The 18,345-nt window shown below is 40.2% G+C and overlaps 1 protein-coding gene across 4 annotated transcripts in view; it reads right to left on the bottom strand.

Annotated features, from left to right (window-relative positions):
- The window catches only part of insc (INSC spindle orientation adaptor protein), a 62,034-nt gene that overhangs the window by 35,963 nt on the left and 7,726 nt on the right, over positions 1-18,345 (bottom strand). Inside the window, exons 1-2 of one of the 4 annotated variants that reach the window (XM_026175090.1) lie at positions 17,966-17,985; positions 5,064-5,155 (exon numbers count right to left, since the gene is read on the bottom strand). The exons of 1 other annotated variant lie outside the window; for it this stretch is intronic. In XM_026175090.1, the coding sequence (XP_026030875.1) occupies positions 5,064-5,137 (74 nt within the window). In that variant the 5' untranslated portion in view covers positions 5,138-5,155; positions 17,966-17,985. Of the gene's footprint in view, positions 1-5,063; positions 5,156-16,279; positions 16,772-17,965; positions 17,986-18,345 lie in introns of those variants that run through there. 2 more of the 4 variants (XM_026175089.1, XM_026175087.1) reach the window with 2 other exon arrangements.

Genomic DNA, 18,345 nt, shown 5'->3' with positions numbered 1-18,345 from the left:
TCTTAAATACCACAACAGAACCACAGTCCAACTAGGCAGAGGGAATGGAAATGTGGGCAGAGTGAGCTGTTAGATTTTGAGGACCCAGCCATTGTGGCTTTGGCTTCAGCTGAAGGAGGAAACAAGGACACTCTTGTCCCAAACAGAATTAAATATGGAGGCATATAATCAAGTAGGATGTTAATGCATTCCTCTTTAGCTCAGAAACCAGAATATTGCTTAATGGAATCATCTTTTACACAGAAACAGCTTCACTGGGAGGTTTCTATATAATATAGTTTCACTGTGGCAAGAGGTGACAGATGAGCAAAGAAAATGGTTAAGGCATCTGGCTAATGGCATATTTAAATGTACAAGTCACGCCTTGATTTTCTGGGTGAAGGTGGAGCATGTGCTCCTCCTGAAGTAGTACATGGAAAGGGGATATTGTGGCCTCTGACTGGTACAGCTGAATCCTGGCTAGAGAAGCAGACATCTGACTCCCAGATGCTTCAGACAGCCTCTTATGTGTAGCCAAGACTAGATTCTCCTAAGACAAAAAACACAGCCCGTTTTTTCTCTTTTCTTTTCTCTCTCTTTGTCTCAGCCGACTTCTAACCTCAAATTTAATTATCTCAGGCTTCTTAGCACGCCGTGTTAAATGCGCACAACGCATACAAATACAGACATATGTAAAAGGCATTAGAATATGATCCATCTCTCTCTCTGTCTCAAACCATCTCCAGTCCATTCATCTTACACTTTGGTTTGCTTCCTCATTTTTCTTAGTCTCACACACACTTTCCCCCACATTACTAAAGCCACACTTTTTGACAACTTTTCCAATTTTCCTAAGTGAGCGGCCACAACTCACTTTAGAAATATACACACACAAACAAATATAAAGAGACAGACACTTGGCTAACCTGTTTGCAGTGTAATGACTCGCCAACCACTTTCAGACTGCGCCCCGAGGCTTTGAATGTGCAGACAAGCCGATCTGGGAAAAGGTTCTGCTGTGGAGATGTTTGTTAGCTGAGTTCATGTACGTGTCCCATCTGTGTTTGCAATTTATTTTAATGCAGTTCAGCCACTTGGCTCGTTTCATCAGCTGATTTACTGACTGTTAGTGCACCGTGCGCAGCACAAATCCAATTTATATTTGAGTCTGTACATGAGACACAGACAGAGATAAGTATGAGACCGGTTTGTCCTTTATTTATGTGCGTGTGTGTGTGTGCCTATGGCGTGTGAGTTCCCCTGATTCAATATCCAAGTGCATTCACTGTGCATCTTCTGAGACGCTTTGCGAACATTAGTAAACACCGAACTGTCAGAAGATATATATTCAAATTTATTTTCAGTGACTGAAATATTCTAAACCACAGATGCTGACAAAGCAGCTTCTGTAATTGTTAAAAGAAAGAAGGGTCAGCATGTGTGACTGTCAGTCGACTGTGAGACAAAACTGTGTGTGATAAGAGCTGATTTGCATTTGAGACCAAAAAGTGGTGTTTTTTTGGGGGGGGGGGGGGGGGGGGGAATCTAGGACAGCAGTTCACTTAGAGTTTCATAGTCGTAAAGGTTTGAAAACCTTGATGTTTTCTTTGGAGTTCAGTTAATAAAACATGAAAAAAGAGAAGACGCTAAAAAAAAACTGACAGTTGCCAATTTCACATTTAAAAAGACCAGATCTCCAGCTGAATGCTGTGTTGTTGGTGTCTCAACAGTGAGAAGTGATCAGCTGAGAACAGCTAGTGGGTTTGTGCTCCCTGTCAGTTCAGTTTCTCACTGCTTGTTACATGTGGACGTCTCTTTTAGCATCTTGGCCACATGTGTCTTACAGATTTTTCAGGATTTTAGATTTTGAGCTCTGGCTTTTTGCGTTTATCAGTAAAGTTTGTAAAGTTTATTTTTTATGTAGCCTCAGTATTATGGATGGGCAGGAAAGCTGAACCCATCCAAACATGGGATTGCATCGTTGGGAAGGTTTTTGACCTTTGCATTACCTGTAATAATAAGGTGCAATAATAATTAATGTGCAATAATAACAGTGTGCAATACAAATACACTTATTCTTCTTTTTTATACTAAGTTAATATACTGTGTTGTGTTGTTTGTTGCATTGTGATGTGTCATATTGTGTCGTGTTGTGTTATATGTAGTGCCGATGTAGGACAGTTTTCCAATTTCCTTGTACTACTGTACTATGTATGACTGTGCAATGACAATAAAGAGTTATCTTATCTTATCTATCTTATCTTAATTGAGTACCTCAAATATATTGATCTGGGATCTTCACTGAGGTGCAAATATTAGTATGATCAAACATCAAGTTGAAGATATATCCTAAGGCAGATATGAAGGCTTAATTCAGCAACTCAGGGGTCTGATATAACAACAACAACAATAATAATAATAATAATGTCACCAAACATCTCCTCATGCATTCATCTACTGGGAATGACAAATGACACAACTGCACCCTGTCACTACTGCAAACCTTAATCCCTGCTTCCATGAGAGGTGGCACGCATCTCTCACACCACCTCCATTACACTGCATTACCCGCAGAAGATAAGGGGCCAAAGTATGCTGCTTTTTTGGAGGTTCCATTTGCAGATGAAACAGGAGGGTAGTTTCTTGCTATCAGGTTGGTGTTTAGCTGTGTTTTTGTGCATGAAGGTGAACAGTGCTCTCCACATCTTCACCAGTGGCCGCAATATTAACATGAGTAGTCCTGAGAGACAATAAACTACTGCGTATGATTGCTAATAACAAACCATTTGCTTGGGAAATTGTTCTCTCTGATCTCTGGAAATTGTCTAGTGGAACTATCACATTGTCAAAGTTCCTTTAATTTCAGTTCAGTTCATTTTTATTTCAAACATTTCAAACATGTGCCTTCACAATCATTCCAAAATATCATTCCATTATTTGTTTGAAAAGGAGTAGGCTGAAGTATTTACTTATTTGTCCCTACCCCCTCAAGTTTTAACTCTTGATTAATTAATTTTTTTTGGTCTTAAATTAAACAAACAACATATGAAACATATGAAGTAAAGCAAAACAAAACAAAACATACATAAATCAAAAACAAGAAATTAGCAAGCCCCACCACAGTATAGTTTCTTTCATATGAAAAATACAGAATGTGTATATTTGCAGATACACAAGTTATGGAAAAACAAACAAACAAACAAACAAACAAACAATTTGTCTTTTTTTCTGCAATGATCTTTAAACAGCTGGTCCAGATAACATGCAGAATTCAAGGCCTGCATTGAACACTGAGGTCATTTCCGCTTCTCATATAACATCCGCTGTCTTGTATAATCAGTCATTTGAACGATATGTTCACATTGGTGGTGTAGCCTACAAACCGTGTTATTAATATTATTATTCATTGAACATTTGGTCAGTTAAAGAGATGCATTGTATTTTTAAGTAGCAATAACAAAAAGAAAAGAATGTCTTTCTTACAACTTATTTTCCCAATATTCACATTTTTCCACATTTTATTTTTTGCTTTCAGCATGAAATTGGGAGAAAAAGTAAAAACCACTCAAGGAAGCACAGCTAATATTGATGAGTGTATTTTTTATTCTTATTATGACAAAGAAGTGACACATGGAGTGGGTATATTACTGGTGTCATTGTAGCCTTTGTTCAAAGTCCAAACATCAGTGCCTAACCTGCATAAACCAAGTGTATCTGTGCTTTCAACGACCAGACCTGTTGTTAGTACACATGAGAACATTACTTGTTAAAACATGAGGTAGGGGAGACCGGGGATAGTTGTAACGTGGGTCAATTGTAACACTTCCAATTTCTCCAATCAGGGCTAAGTTTCAAATGATGTGACTCATCCTGTGCATGCCCAATTCAGTTCTGCTATCACATGTGAAAAATCAGCACATTTTGTCAAACAGAGACAATTTAACATGAAAAAAAGTAATTTGTATGCCAAAAAGTAAGTTTTTCTACTTTATTTCAATTTCTAATAGCATTATCTGCTTTGCAGTTAAACTCATCAAACTTAAATTATGTTATTTGTATGTCTATGGGGATATATTCTGTGTAGGTCTTTAGTGCTAATGTTTTAGCCGTTGCCTGTAATGTTAGCGAGTTCATGGCTATAGGAGTCTGGGTCAGTTGTAACAGCAACAGTCTGGGTTAGTTGTAACAATGCAAATGTTACAAGTTGCCACACTATTACTTTAACTTATATTAAACAAGTTGGGGCAACGACATCAGCAGAGAGAGGTTCACTGGTCGCATTTGTATATGCGGTAATGCCATTGGCAACACAATTCCTCCACTGTTTGTGTTCCCACACATACATTATGCAGACCACTGTGTCAGAGATGGACCAGTAGGAAGTACTGGTAGTGGAAATAAGTCAGGATGGGTGCAAGAAACAGATTTCCTCATCTTTCTGAAGCACTTTGCAAACCACACCAAGGTAAGCCATGATAAAAAGTAATGGAATTGCGATGCTAGTGAACAACTACATTTTTTCAGCTTCATTGTTATGTTCAAAATTGGTGCAAGAGCTGTAGGTTATAATGCCCACTGAGCCAATGAGGCCAAACTCAAGGAAGACCAACCAAAATTAAGGAAATATTCAGTTGCAGAAAATTCCATAATTTGTCTTTTTTGGGGGGTTGGAATATGTTCAAAAGCTAGATTTCTGCATTCTGTCACACACACACAGAGCTACATAAATGGATGTAAGTGCATTCATGTGTTGAATAAACAAAGATTACATGTTAATGTTTTGTTAGTACCCTTATTTCATTGTGTTACATTTCACCCCAGGATATGTTACAACTAACCCAGACTATGGGGTTAATTGTAACATTTCACTCTTCGTGTTTGAGACCATACCATGCAATGGGTAATTGTGCTGCAGAGAAAATAACTGCACTATTTAATAGCAGAGACATGTAAATACTTTGCATTACATTTTGAATCCACTACCTTAAAAGAGCTTCAATTTACAGACAGAAATGTCAAAAATGTTACAACTATCCCCGGTCTCCCCTACAGACCCAAAGTGTGCACACTGGGTTGTTACTTGCCTCATTGGAGATGAAGAGAGTGAGCTGCTCTGTCTGGAGCTGCTCTGAGGACTTGCCATCCTGCCTGAGGCCATCTTACTTCAGCTCAGCACCTGAAATACAGCATGTGCACTGTAAACACCAAGTGATGAATGAATACGAATTTGGACGTCTGCCTTTATCAATATGTCCCGTGTTGGGGAGTAACGGAATACATGTTCTGCCGTTATGTATTTAAAATACGAAATATGAGTAACTGTATTCTGTTACAGTTACTGTTTAAAAAGGTGGCAATTAGAATAGAGTTTGTTGAAATAAATGGATGCACAGCGGTCTTTTCCTGTTTCATATGTTAGGCTATCCCCTCTCTAATTTAATTACACGCATTGCCGGAACCCCCCAAAAAAAACATGCAATAAGAGGCTCTAATGTAAGTATCCTATTAATGTTGGTGGCATCACTTACACAACGGACCCGAGGCCAGCACAGCAGAGACAGCAGTACACGGGCAGGAATGCATTTTTTACTTGGAAAATCCAACACCACTTCACATTTAAAGAAGAAAGGGAGAAATCTGACCGTGCAATGCAAACTCTGCCAGCAAAACAGACTCCAAAAGACTTGGACCTAAAGAAATATCTGGAAGTAAGTTCTTTTTTAAAAACTAACGTTAGCCTACTGCAACTACCTTGTTTTACTTGTGGTAGCTACCTGGGATATGTGCCACTTCAGTATCTTCGATGTACTATTGCTATGTGATTTATGACTATCAATGAAGGCTACTTGCCACCGAGCTAGCATTGCTAGCTGGCCTTAGCTGAGGTTATTTCATAGACTGCAGACTGTTAGGCTTGATAGCATTAATGACCTGCTAGCTGCAAATGATCATGTGCAGTTCTGAAAGCAGTCTGTGAACTAACCTCAGCTAACGCCAGTTTAGCAATGTTAGCTCGGTGGCGAGTAGCCTTCAGTAATAGTAACAATTCTCACAGCAATAGTACATTCATGCAGTTGTAAAAAGCATTACGATATATTAAGTTATCCAAAGTAATCAGAATATGTTACTCACATTGAGTAACTTAACGGAATACGCTACAAACTACATTTTGGGGCATTTATTCTGTAATCTGTAGTGACATACATTTTAAAAGTAACCTTCCCAATACTGAATATGTCACCATCAAATTGAATATCAAGTTTAATCAAATGTAGCACTGGAAATGGAAACTTTGCACCACTACACAACATCTTTCAACACACACACTGTAAATATGCTATCACATGATGACACACACGTTACATCCCCCTAGCTGTACTGCTGACCACCGCACTGTCATCCACTACAGTAGCTCCTTATTGATCTACCTCTAAGCTTTCTATTCTTGTCCCCCTCTCCAAGTAATTCAATTATCAATAAACCTCACTGTTTTAAATAGCTTCAAGCTGATGGTGTGCCATGGAATAATATTTCTTATCTTCTAATCTGTTGGCTGGCTGCCAGCCAGTGACTGTCTTCCCTTCTTTGAGCCCAAGCAAGAGGGCTTAAGTGCCCGGAACTTTATTCTGCTGTTTTATTGATGTATCCCATTTAGATTAGTCCATTTTCAATCGGGAGAAGCCACAGATGCCCTCCCGCCTGAACCACACTCTAATCCTTTTAGTTAATGATATCCTGCAGTTGTGTGGTTACAAATTTCGTGTTTACTGCGGAGATATAATTAGCAGGTAGTTACAATGTGAGACGAGCTCTCTCACGCACACAAATACACAACTACCCCGTGTTGTGGAGCAGATTTCAACTGTTTTGCTCTGCCTTTTATTAATTGCTTACAGAGAGCGACGGGATCGATAGACATAAGCTTACAATAAAGTAATTGAGGCTAGAGGGATGTACAATGTGTGTGAAGCGTCTCTTATTGAATCCCACGTCAACCTGCTTCATGAGGGCCACACTGCCACAATTACAGAATATCTGCTGCTTTTAGTCAGGTTTGAAGATCGAGCGGCTGCACATTAACGGGGTCACCAACTCTGTTTGACTGTTTGCTTCAGTTGCTTCGAAAACTGAGAAATATTTGATTACCGTTGAGTACTTTTTCTTTTTTGGGTGTCAGTAACCTAGTCAGATAAAGAGACGGATGAATGGGTGGAGGGATAGACTTGTAATACAGACACAAAGCAAAAGTAGAGGAAAAAAACCCGCACAAAGAGTAAGATGCAGGAGAGGGGGGGAAAGTGGTAGGAGGGTTGGGGTGGGGAGTATTTTAACTGCAGTCTTGGCATGGCTTCTCTAGGCCCATTTTCAGAGAAAGCATCACAGTGAATCAGAAATTATACCAATACTGTGCCAGGACCATGGAAATCTACTGACAGTAAGCACCCTGTGCTGGGGAAAAGCCCACATCTATTACACTTGGTGCAGTGAGTCATGGAAGTAGAATATCATAGAATGAGTGCTGATATAATTGAACCGTTGGACTATTACAATAGAGGTGCAGATGAATTTTATTGACCCAATAATTGAGCACAGGGTCATAGCCATTAAGTCACAGTTCCAGCAAATTCCATTACATGTGCTTGCGGCTTGTTACAGTGCTCTTCAGTGGATTACCCTACAAATGGAGATGAGTTGTCCAATCAAGCAATTGTCCTGAGCAATTGGAGTGTGCCGCTAAGTGCTGTGTTAAGGACCATTGCACTGAAAGTGATTGCTGTCTCCTGTGAGTGCCCACTGGCTGTTTTTAGACAATCTCCCTTTCAGCCTTGTGGACTGATGTCATTTTGTTATTAGCATTTCCCTGTTAATTTACATAATCTTGTAATAAACGCTAGAAATTTACAGTGAGGTGAAAAAAAAAACCCATTGGCTCCTTTGTTTTTGCTTATTTGTCAGAGTTCACAGTCATCATCAAACACATTTGAATGATAGACAAAGATAACCTGAATAGATATAATATGCAGTTTTTAAATGATGATTTCATGATTAATTGTTTTTTGTGTTTGTCTGAGCTATTCAGCGGTGAAGTTGCTGTGTGTTTTGGATTACAAAGCAAAGCAGTTCCCGACCATCACACCTCCACCACCATGTTTGACTGTTGGTATGATGTTGTTTTGATGAAATGCTGTGTTAATTTTACAGGACTCAGACATTTCAAAAGGTGGACTGAGAGCGATAAGATATGGACTAATCTAAATGGGATCGATAAAACTTTCCGTGCACTGTCTAGTTTTGGTGATCATCAAGCCTCTGTGTCCTTTGTTGTCAGCAGTGGTTTTTACTTTGGAACTCTCTCATGGATGCCATTTTGGTCCAGTCGCTTTTTCATTTTTCATTTTATGAACACCGACTATAACTGAGGTAAGTTAGACCTGTTCTTTAGATTTTGTCCTGGGTTCTTTTATGAACTCCTGGATGTCTCTCCAGGTTTTCTCCATTTGTGGATAATGGCTCTCACTGTGGTTCGCTAGAGCTATAAGATGGCTTTTCTGGACTGACAGATGTTGGTGACTTTGTTTCTTATTTGTTCTTGAGTGTAAATCAGAGCATGATGTGTTGCTTTTTCAGATCTTTTAACCTACTTCACTTTGTCAAACACGCTCTCTTTAGGCAATTTCTTTATTGAACAGGTCTGGCAGTAATCAGGCCTGGTTGTAGCTAATAAAATTGAACTCGGGTTTCCCACAAATGTGTTTAGTCACAATTAATTCATGATTTTACAAAGGGAATAATTACTTTTTCACATAGCGGCAGGTCAGGTTGCATAGTCGTTTCCTCTTAATAAATAAAAATGATTATTTAAAAACTGCATTTTGTATTTACACCAAATTTATCTTTGTTAAATGTCTTTTTTGAAAATAAAATAAATAAGATTTATATCTCTGTGCTGCATTGTGCACAGATGCTGCAAGTGCTACAGAAACTTGAGTTCTGTGAGCAGATGGTCAGGTTTGACTGTATCCTGGCTAATTTTTTCTTGCTAGGGTGGACATTTCTTTTCATGTCTGAGCTGAAACCTGAGTGGCCCAACAGGTTTCCCCATTCAGCTGCAGTTTTAGGTAAGCCAAACAAAGGACAGCTCTGTCTCAGCCTCATGTCACATGCCGGGTAAAATAACAACCACTTAGTGACTTGTGCGTGTCAGAGAATTCACTAGGGTGTGCCTTTCAGATTTACTGCAGCATTCGTATTTATTCTTTGCATGTGTGGGAATTTAGAGGACTTTTAAATGTGGTTTGTGCTTGTGTGCATGTTTCTGTCACTTGCAGTTTTCCAGTCCTGTATCTGTTTCAAGTTAATGTCATGCCAAACCTGTACTAGCGAGGGCAATCTTGATTCTTTGTTACTGGCACACTGGAGCCGTTATAAATTCTGTTTGTGAATATAAAACCAGTTAAAAAGGACAAAAGTAATTTTCCAAAGTGTAAAGACTTGCAACCTGAGTTTCAAAGTCAGTACTGGTTCCTCCCATTTGTCTAGACCAATGTAATGTAATTGTTTGATAGTTGCTGACCTAGGTAGGAAGAACAAACCCCCCCCCCCCCCCCCCCCCTATCAACCATGCCTTTTTCTTTCGTAGCCCCTGTGCTATTTCAGTTTGTGTGCAGGAAAATGGTGGAGCACGTAAAACCTTTGAGGAGTGGGGATACAGACGTCAGTTTTACTTTTAAAAGGATAAGAGCGTGATGGTAAAGCGCAAACTTGACCCAGGACAGAAAATAAAACTGAAGCTCTTTGCACAAACACACAACGCTAGCAAAGAATCCAAGGTGGTGTTAGAGCTGAGGGTTTGCTGACACCAGACCAGTCAGAGCAGTGTTAATTTCTACAACCAATAATCTCCCAAACTACTTTTTATTTGGATGAAAGCAAAATGATAACTAAATGAAAAAAAGATAAATGATAACTACATGGACAAAGAAATGTACCGACACTAAAAATGGGAAAAAAAAAAAAATTTTATTAGTTCTGATTGATCCAGTCAAAGCTAATCGCCTTGTGGAGCAGTACAACTAGCTCCTACCCTCATTTCTCATGGATACTCGATACAATGCCAACGCTTAGGAGGAAGAGAAGAGTAGCCATACAGATACATTTACCATATGATGTCAGGAAATTAAAGCGCTTTGTAAACCGTTATATGTACTTGTTTCTAAAGCCAAGTCATTGTGGTGATCACGTTCATGTCTCTTTGGGTTGGTTGTCAACTTGACTGTGTGTTGTCAGTTTTGTGTTCATACGTGAACGTTAAAAGAAATATCATCCGTGTGCCGGATTAGGGATATGTGTCCGTGTTCAGATCATGTTACTGACTGACGTGAAAGTAATGTAACGTATTGCATTACTTTTAAGAACAGCAATGCTGCATAGTTTATTTTTTAAAACTACAGCTACGATGAACTCAGCATATGTGCAGAGTAATATATCACTGTATACCAACTTCTCCCTGTGTGCTCTCTATAACTTCTACATCACTGACTAAAAATACGTTTCCAGTCTTTCTAGAATATACTGTGGTAAAGCAGAATGCCTGTTGCCAGATTCTTGGCAAAACCACTAAATGAATACAAAAACTGCTCTGCAGAAAACAAAATACCACAGCACTGCGGTTTAGCTTCGGTGTTGTGCCAACAACAATGAATTTCTGTTCGACGCAAATACAAGAAACTGAACTCTGAGGAGAAACAGAAGAAACGAGCAAAGCCACTCACCATCTTGAGAGGCCAAGATCAGCTTGACTCAATGTGATTGTGTTCAGGACAAACTGAGTCATGCTGCGTAATCCAAATTTAATGTCCATGATGTTTCAGGGATCCATCATTGTGCAGCCCGTTCCTTATGGCTTGGCTTTGTTTTGAAATTGCCAGTGATTAAACACTCTGGCTTCTTCTCCCACTGCTCTCTGAAACTCACAGACTGAAGAAAGCATATAATATGTGAGTTTCTTTTGGACGCTGGTCTTTAAATACAGTGGACATGCTCTGTATCAGCAAGTCAGCCATGCCGTCCTGCTCACGTCCTATCATTGAGCTGAAGACTGGGTTCACAGGAGGAGACAGCGGTTACAGTCTCACCACAGAGCTGTCATGTGGAGAAGAAAACTGAGCAGGATGGGTACTGTATGAGTGGCTGGGTGGGAACAAACTGGAAGCTGGCTGTGCTCAGCCATGGGCCCAGCATTCCTATCCCACACACACTGGGCAGGCTTAAAGTGCACCTTGTTTTTAGACAGAGAGAAATCCATAAAGGGTGACGGAGAAGGTCTGATGCGAACTAAGCATTTGGTGAGTTAGCAAGTGTATTGCAAAGTTTAACTACATTAGACTATTTTGTTATCAATAATTTAATATTTTCTAATGTATATATGTATATTGCTGTATTTTCTTTTTCTTTTTACACATATTTTAAATCTTACAGTAAGATTTAAGGTTCATTAAGAAACCCCCCACCTCATTATCCATGTAGTGATAATGCCATGCTCAAACTCTTGAGCTAATCAGACAGAGATTTATGCCAGAATAATCTGGCTGCAGTTGACTTAAACTGATCCAACAGAGTAGAGTAAAACTTTTTGGAACAATTATGGAGCTAGAGAACAGCAATAGCTTGTTTAACACAACTGGAACTGTATGTTTGTATACCGAAAATGGTGCCGATTGCTTCAGTCATGACTTCCTGTGCTGCTCTGTTCTGTGAAAATGATCTTTACAAACTGGAATCACAACAGTCACAAAACCAGAATTTCCTGCGTGATCTATTAAGTAATTTAAGCTTGTCTAAATAATTTGACAGGATTTCACAGCTCATAAATTGCAAATTATCCTCCAGTTTGTCCTCTTTGGGGTAAAGTATGTAAGAAAACTTGTATATTTGTTTTGCACAGCATTCTATAAATAATGATTATTAGTATTACTATTGTTTCTTTTACATGAAGCAGATTTTGAAACTGCATACTTTACTCTCCAGACACAACCCTCTTGTCCGCTATCTCAGTCTGAGTCTAAATGCAGGGCATTCCACAGATAACATTAGCATGACATAGCCGCCTATTTTTAATGTGGATTCTGTAAAAATCCACGTGTGAAGCATGTTCTTCTGGGACAGCGTGGGAAACCTTACTAATGCTGAAATTTTTCATGTCCAACTTAAAAATAAAAATACACCAAACTGTGCACATTACCAAATTTGCATTCAAGATGTTAATGGCCAAAGTAATATTAGTTGAATTAACTTTTCCAGCTCTCTTGTGATAAAGGAAAGTTTGTTCTCATGGTCTCATGTTTATTAGTCTTTATATACTCCTATATTTTTATTTATGTCACTGTTATTTCTGCTGTTGCTCTGTCTGGTTAGATTTAAGTAGGAATACATTCAAAAATCATCTTTTTGAGCCGTAACTGACAATTAACTAACTGAAAAAAAGGGCACATCTTGCACTTGCCAGTCCAAATGTGGAACAAGGGATAAAAATGCTGTTCATACAGAGGGACACCTGGTCACGCTATTCATAAGTGAGCCATAAAGTCCAGCTTTGGTCTTTACCTTGAAGGATTTATTTTTGTGAAAGCCTGAGTGATTCTAGTGGTATGCTTACACTGAGCTTTGTGTGTGTGTGTTCCATCTCGTAGGGATTTGTTTATTTGGTTTGACTTGTTATGATGTGAGGTGTCATTTGAATTGCACCAAGAGAAGAAAAATTTACTTTATCTCTTTTCTAAAGTTAACTGGATGCCAGATTTTAAGATCTATTCATCGTACAAGCAACTTTAGAGCTTTTCTGTTTATGAGTACTTGATTTACTTATGTGGTTTTACCTTACCAAAATAAACTAGGGTTTCCACTGTCATTAATATCAAGTAGATAAAACTTTAATCCATCCCCTTTGATATCATCCCGCATCATTCACTACAAAGCTTCCACTGACACCTGAGAGTTGTTTAGCACAATGAGCATTAAAGCCATTCCTTGACAGTGCTAACTGCGGGTAAGAGATCTGAATGACCTTCTCAGCAAGCATTCTGGCCTAAAGCCCAACCTTGCTGCGACCATTCCTCCATTCAGCACTGTTCAAAGAAAAGCTCACAGCCAGAACCAAGAGGAATGTCTCTTCTGAAACATACAGAGATGGATGACAAACCAAAGTCCTACATTTACCACCATGGAAACATTTTGTGTTTAGAAGCCATAGCGTTTCGAAACTGCAAACACAGCAAGAGTGGTCACTTGGAGGCAACTTCCTAGCAATAATGTGGGAGTAATGTGTCATGAGATAAATCTGATATTAACAGATTTTTCTAATCATTTTGTTCTCGGCCAGCAATGAGAATATGTGTAGGTCTTACACTGCTAACTGCTGCAGATTAGCTATATGTTTACCAATTAGCTCCAGTCTCTGTTCTAACTTTGATTAGCTGCTAGTGTACAGAGGGATCTTAGAGCTTTTTTTCTGAAAAAGATTTGTATTGCTGTGCATAAAACATATAAACAACAAGCAGAAACTGTATACAGCTCTATGAACTCAAAGAGAGCTGCAGGTTTTTCTGATCTTTGACTTCACTGGAAAAGCAGCTGCACCATCTTTAGGCATTGTCGGCCCCGTACTCTGTCAATATGAAACGGCTTTACTGATTTCACCATCAGTCAAATCTCACGCAGAGGGAGGCACGTTTGAAAACTTCAGCAGCTACCGCATCTAACTCCATGACCCCCAACAACTGTGTTCTTGGCATGTAACAACACATGCAACACACAGCATCGGTGTGAGACGGCTAGCAGAGAAATTTGCCTTTAAAGACGCAAGACCCCATTCTGCAGCAGAGCTATTGTTGCTGTGCTAATGATAGAAAAACAGTGTCAACATCCTGACATGTTTCAGGGGACGGTGACAGGGCTTCATGAGCATCACAAGTTTGAGTGTGACACACCGTGATGTCAGAAATAAATGTGTAGGAGGACAGAGTGGAAGCACCGTTCCACTTTCCATATATTTTTATAACAAAAAATGGCTATTCAGTGTGAAGAGTGAAGAGAGTTGAGAAAGTGGTGGGGATGGTGAAAAATGGGTGATAGGTTGTGGGCAATACAGGTGCTGCCACAGAGCTGTAAAAACACTTCTGCTACAACCCTCCTCACCAAAGAGAGTTTGTCTGCTTCAATACTTCTTTAATCAGACAAACTCAAATTATTCAGACGTGATGTACTGACACTGTTTTGAACTTGTATGTGATTTGCTTCATTAAATTTCACCAAAGTGAACATAACATATTTTGTCATAGTGGTTTCATCTTTGGACAGTGCAACAGCATTTAGCATTAAGGTAATCAAGGTAATCAACTAATCACATGACTGTAGGAATAAACAAGCCGATGTACTAATACAACAAGAAGTCAATAGGAGTTATCTTTAAGGTTTCCAACAGTTAACTGGGTATGTTAAGCAGATTCTTTCTAAATGATATGTAAAGAAAAGATGGGAGAATTAGAAGCAATAGAAAGGTTACATAGCAGACATATAAACTGCAGTTCCACTACTGATAGTTACACACAATACAAGTATTAGAAAGTTGACACCAATTGGAAGGTGTTAGAGTGTCATTCAAGCCTTTGTAACTTAAAAATCCGTTGTGGAGCAGGAACGATTGGGATATCATTTAGCGTCTGTCACCAGCCTCTACAGACAAGATCAGTTTAGATTGTCACGGACCCGGCTCTGGGGACTCGGGGTCCGTGGGCAGTGGGGACGATGACTGTTGTTGTTGTTGTTGTTGTTGTTATTATTATTTGGTGTGTTGTCTGCACTGCCCCTGTGCACATCTGTATGTAGGCAGGTATGTGTGTGTGTGTGTGTATCGCCTTTCTGCTGTGGCCAAGTTACAGGCACCTTCAGCCCCGGGGGGCGTGGCCTAACTTGAGGGCTGGCCACACCCGAAGTCCTGGCCGCACACCTGCTCCTCATCTGGGCTCGTCGGGGGAGCTATTTAGATGAGCGATGGAGCTTCCACCGACGCTGGAGTATTGCGTTTGACTACATGTCAGTCTTCAAGCAAGTCAAGTCAAGTGTGAGTGTATGCCTACCTGCTGGGATAAGTTGTAACGGCTGCCTCTATTGTCTTCCCCTCAGGAGGAGTGTGGGACGAGAAGGAGCAGTAAGCACGGGGAGTGCAGGGACACTGGGGCAGAGAGCACTACACGGGGACTTTTGGGAAGAAGACACTACACTGGGAAACTGGGGATTTATTGTTGTTTACTTCACCACCTTGTAAATAAACACTGTTGCACTGAAGAGTCCGGCGTTTGGGTCCTATTTCCCCATCTCCCCACGGTCTGCCAGCCAGACCGTGACATAGCATGTGATATTCTCCCTCAACGGCGTACCTTGACAGGAGAACCACAGTTTTGCTCCATTGTACTTCCGTCACTCATACTGTACCCAGACCCGGAAAAAAGAGTTTTCCTACTTTTTTAAGAAACTATCAGTTGAGCAAAAAACTTAAAGGATATTCAGAAAAGAAGTGGAAAAATCCTTTTGTATTATTTGCAGAGAACAGTGTGGCTCTTTCCCACTTAAACCTCAGTTACCATTAAAGCTACTGTTAGCAGTTGATATAGTAAAAACATTCGATAAAAAGTTCACTGGAAATTAGGTCAATTTTTTTGTCTAGTAAATCATAATTATCCTCAGGAGTGTCTGCATACATGAGTATGAGATATGAAAACTTCCTTCCCCAAGGACATACTTCTGACTGGAATAATGTGAAGATGCCCTTGTAAGGCCAAAAAAAGGAACAGTATGTTTGGGCCTGAGGTCATTCTTTCCTTTGGCATAATATTATGGAAGTTAAATTTGCTGCCCTCCTGATGTTTCTAGGCAACCGTGTGGCTTATGGAGAATTCAGATGGGGTCAAGTTGCACACGCACATTTGCACAGACCTGTAGCCAGAGTTGTGGTCTAAGATCAGCCACCCCATTAGATATCATGCTAATAAATGTAGACAGATGACAGAGACTGATAGCTCCTACACGTCACAGCAGCAGTAATCACAGCAGCTTCCTCAGGCACCAAAGGAGCTATTTGCCTCCCAAAAAGATTACATTCGGCTGGATAAATAACTACACTGCTTCACCACAAGTCTGCTAAAGTGAACACACCATCTTCTTGGTTGGACACTTTATGGTAAGCTATAAAAGTACCCATAATTCTCATTTTCAGAGGGGAAAAAAGATGACAGCAGCACCATACCTCCCGAGAGATGAAATGGCCTCAAGATCACGCCAAGAGAAATATCCAAATGCATTTTAAGCTTCCCAGTTCCATTGACAGCTAGTCGAAGAAATAACAAGGGGGAATCAGCCAGAGAAAAGCCAACATCCAGAGCTAACAAAAGGCTTTAGAGTAGAGCTCAGCAGCTCTGGGAGCAGCTCCAACAGGCCAGAGACTGGAACTGGATCCCTAGTCAGGCTGGTTCAGTAAAGAGGATCGTGTGGGTACCTGACACCGGAGCAGTGACGGCCAGCAAAACATCAGGAGCTTCTTAATAATGAATGAGCAAAGCCTGTAGAGAGGCACCACACTCACATACACAGCACATGGCTAATAGAGAGTCACACTGAGATAATTGATGACAGACTTACAGCGTGGTCAGGTAAAAGCAGGGTATGTGACTATAATCAGTCGAAGCAACTTGACACATGTTACTAACAAAGTAGCCTGTCATAACTCGGCAGCAGCCACTTTACGCAGAAAGGACCACAAATGTGCCTATAAGATAAGTTTAAGCACAAGAGAAACTTACACACCTCTCTACTTAGTTTTAGTGCATAATAAAAAAAAATTAAATGACAAAAGCGGGAGAAAGGAAAACTGGAAGATCACTCAGTTACAGGCCAGTGTGGTGTTCAAAATAACAAGATTGATGGGTGTTGTCATGTATGACTTAACCCCAACCACACCCACCTCAGAAACAACCTTTGATTGGCTGAGATGCATTTCTTGTGGCAAAGGAGAGGGGAAAACCGAATCAGAGCTGCAGACTGCTTCAAGAAACAAAAGTGGAAAGCTGTTTTTTTTTCAGTGAAACATCAGCTGAGTCACCTCAGAGCCAAGAAGACTGACAAACACTGAGGTTAAAGGCAGGAGACAGAAGTGAATCCATTTGAAAAGTGTGGTCAGACTGGCTGGGTCCTGAAAACCCAGATTAAGTGGGCACAGAACACCTAACCAGAACTAAAACCCAAAAGCAACATCAAATGGAACCACATTGTCATTAGATATGTGCCTTTTGTTTTTATAAAACAAAACTTGGCAGCAGTTAACTCGATTAACTTGCGGAGAACTGCATACCTTAACATCATCAGTGCTATGCTGCTCACTCAGCGAAGCTATAAATCTGATGTACACAGTGCAAGACAGCAAGCCCACCAACTCAGGACATGCTAGTTTTTACATCCTGGTCATAACTTTCTTATTTGTCACTGGCTTGGAAAATCCCTGTAGTAACAAGTACACCTTCTAGGTTTCACCACCTTTTTACAAATCGCTTTTACAGCTCCTAGTGATTATATGATTTTATTCAAATATGCTTTGAATGTACCTCTTTCCTCTTAAGTGTGTCTTTAACTATTGCTATGACTTAACTGTATTCAGCTGTATGTCCAGCTTTTACGGTTATCTCCCATCACGGGTATGCAGTTAACTGAACAAATTTTCATCAGGATTAGGAACCATAGCACTGTAACACAGAGTCTGCTATCATGAGAGTGAATTGTATTTAAATTAGAGATGGACCGATCCGATATTACGTATCGGTATCGGTCCGATACTGACCTAAATTACTGGATCGGATATCGGAGAAAAATAAAAAATGTAATCCGATCCATTAAATATCACGAAAGCAGCTCACAAAACTTGCAACGCGCCGTAACTCACCTCAGAACGTTAGCATGTCGGAGCAGTATGCATCACGTGATAGAGCGGCTGTGGCATGCGGGACCTGTGGTGGTCTGGATAGCATGTGGAGCTTCGCTAGCAACCCGGCATTTCATCTCCGATAAAGTTATCCCCGAGAGAAGTAAAGCAAGTGTGTAAGTCCATCTCTGAATGTTTGTAAAGCATTCCTGCGTTAAGCTTAACAAACGACTGCCTCTCCTGCTGCTACTTCAATCATGAAACTGCTTAATGATCAGCTGATCGGCTTTTCTGTCGCGAGTCCGTGACTCTAGTTTGCTTTTGGCCCACTTTGCACCAGAAAGAGGAAACCAGCGGCTGAACAACAGCAGCACGTTTAAGCTTGATCAGCTATTGTTAGA

Source organism: Astatotilapia calliptera, chromosome 7 (assembly GCF_900246225.1).
Source record: "Astatotilapia calliptera chromosome 7, fAstCal1.2, whole genome shotgun sequence".
NCBI lineage: Eukaryota > Metazoa > Chordata > Actinopteri > Cichliformes > Cichlidae > Astatotilapia > Astatotilapia calliptera.
The sequence above is the reverse complement of the archived record's forward strand: the minus strand, read 5'-3'. Positions and strand labels throughout refer to the sequence as shown.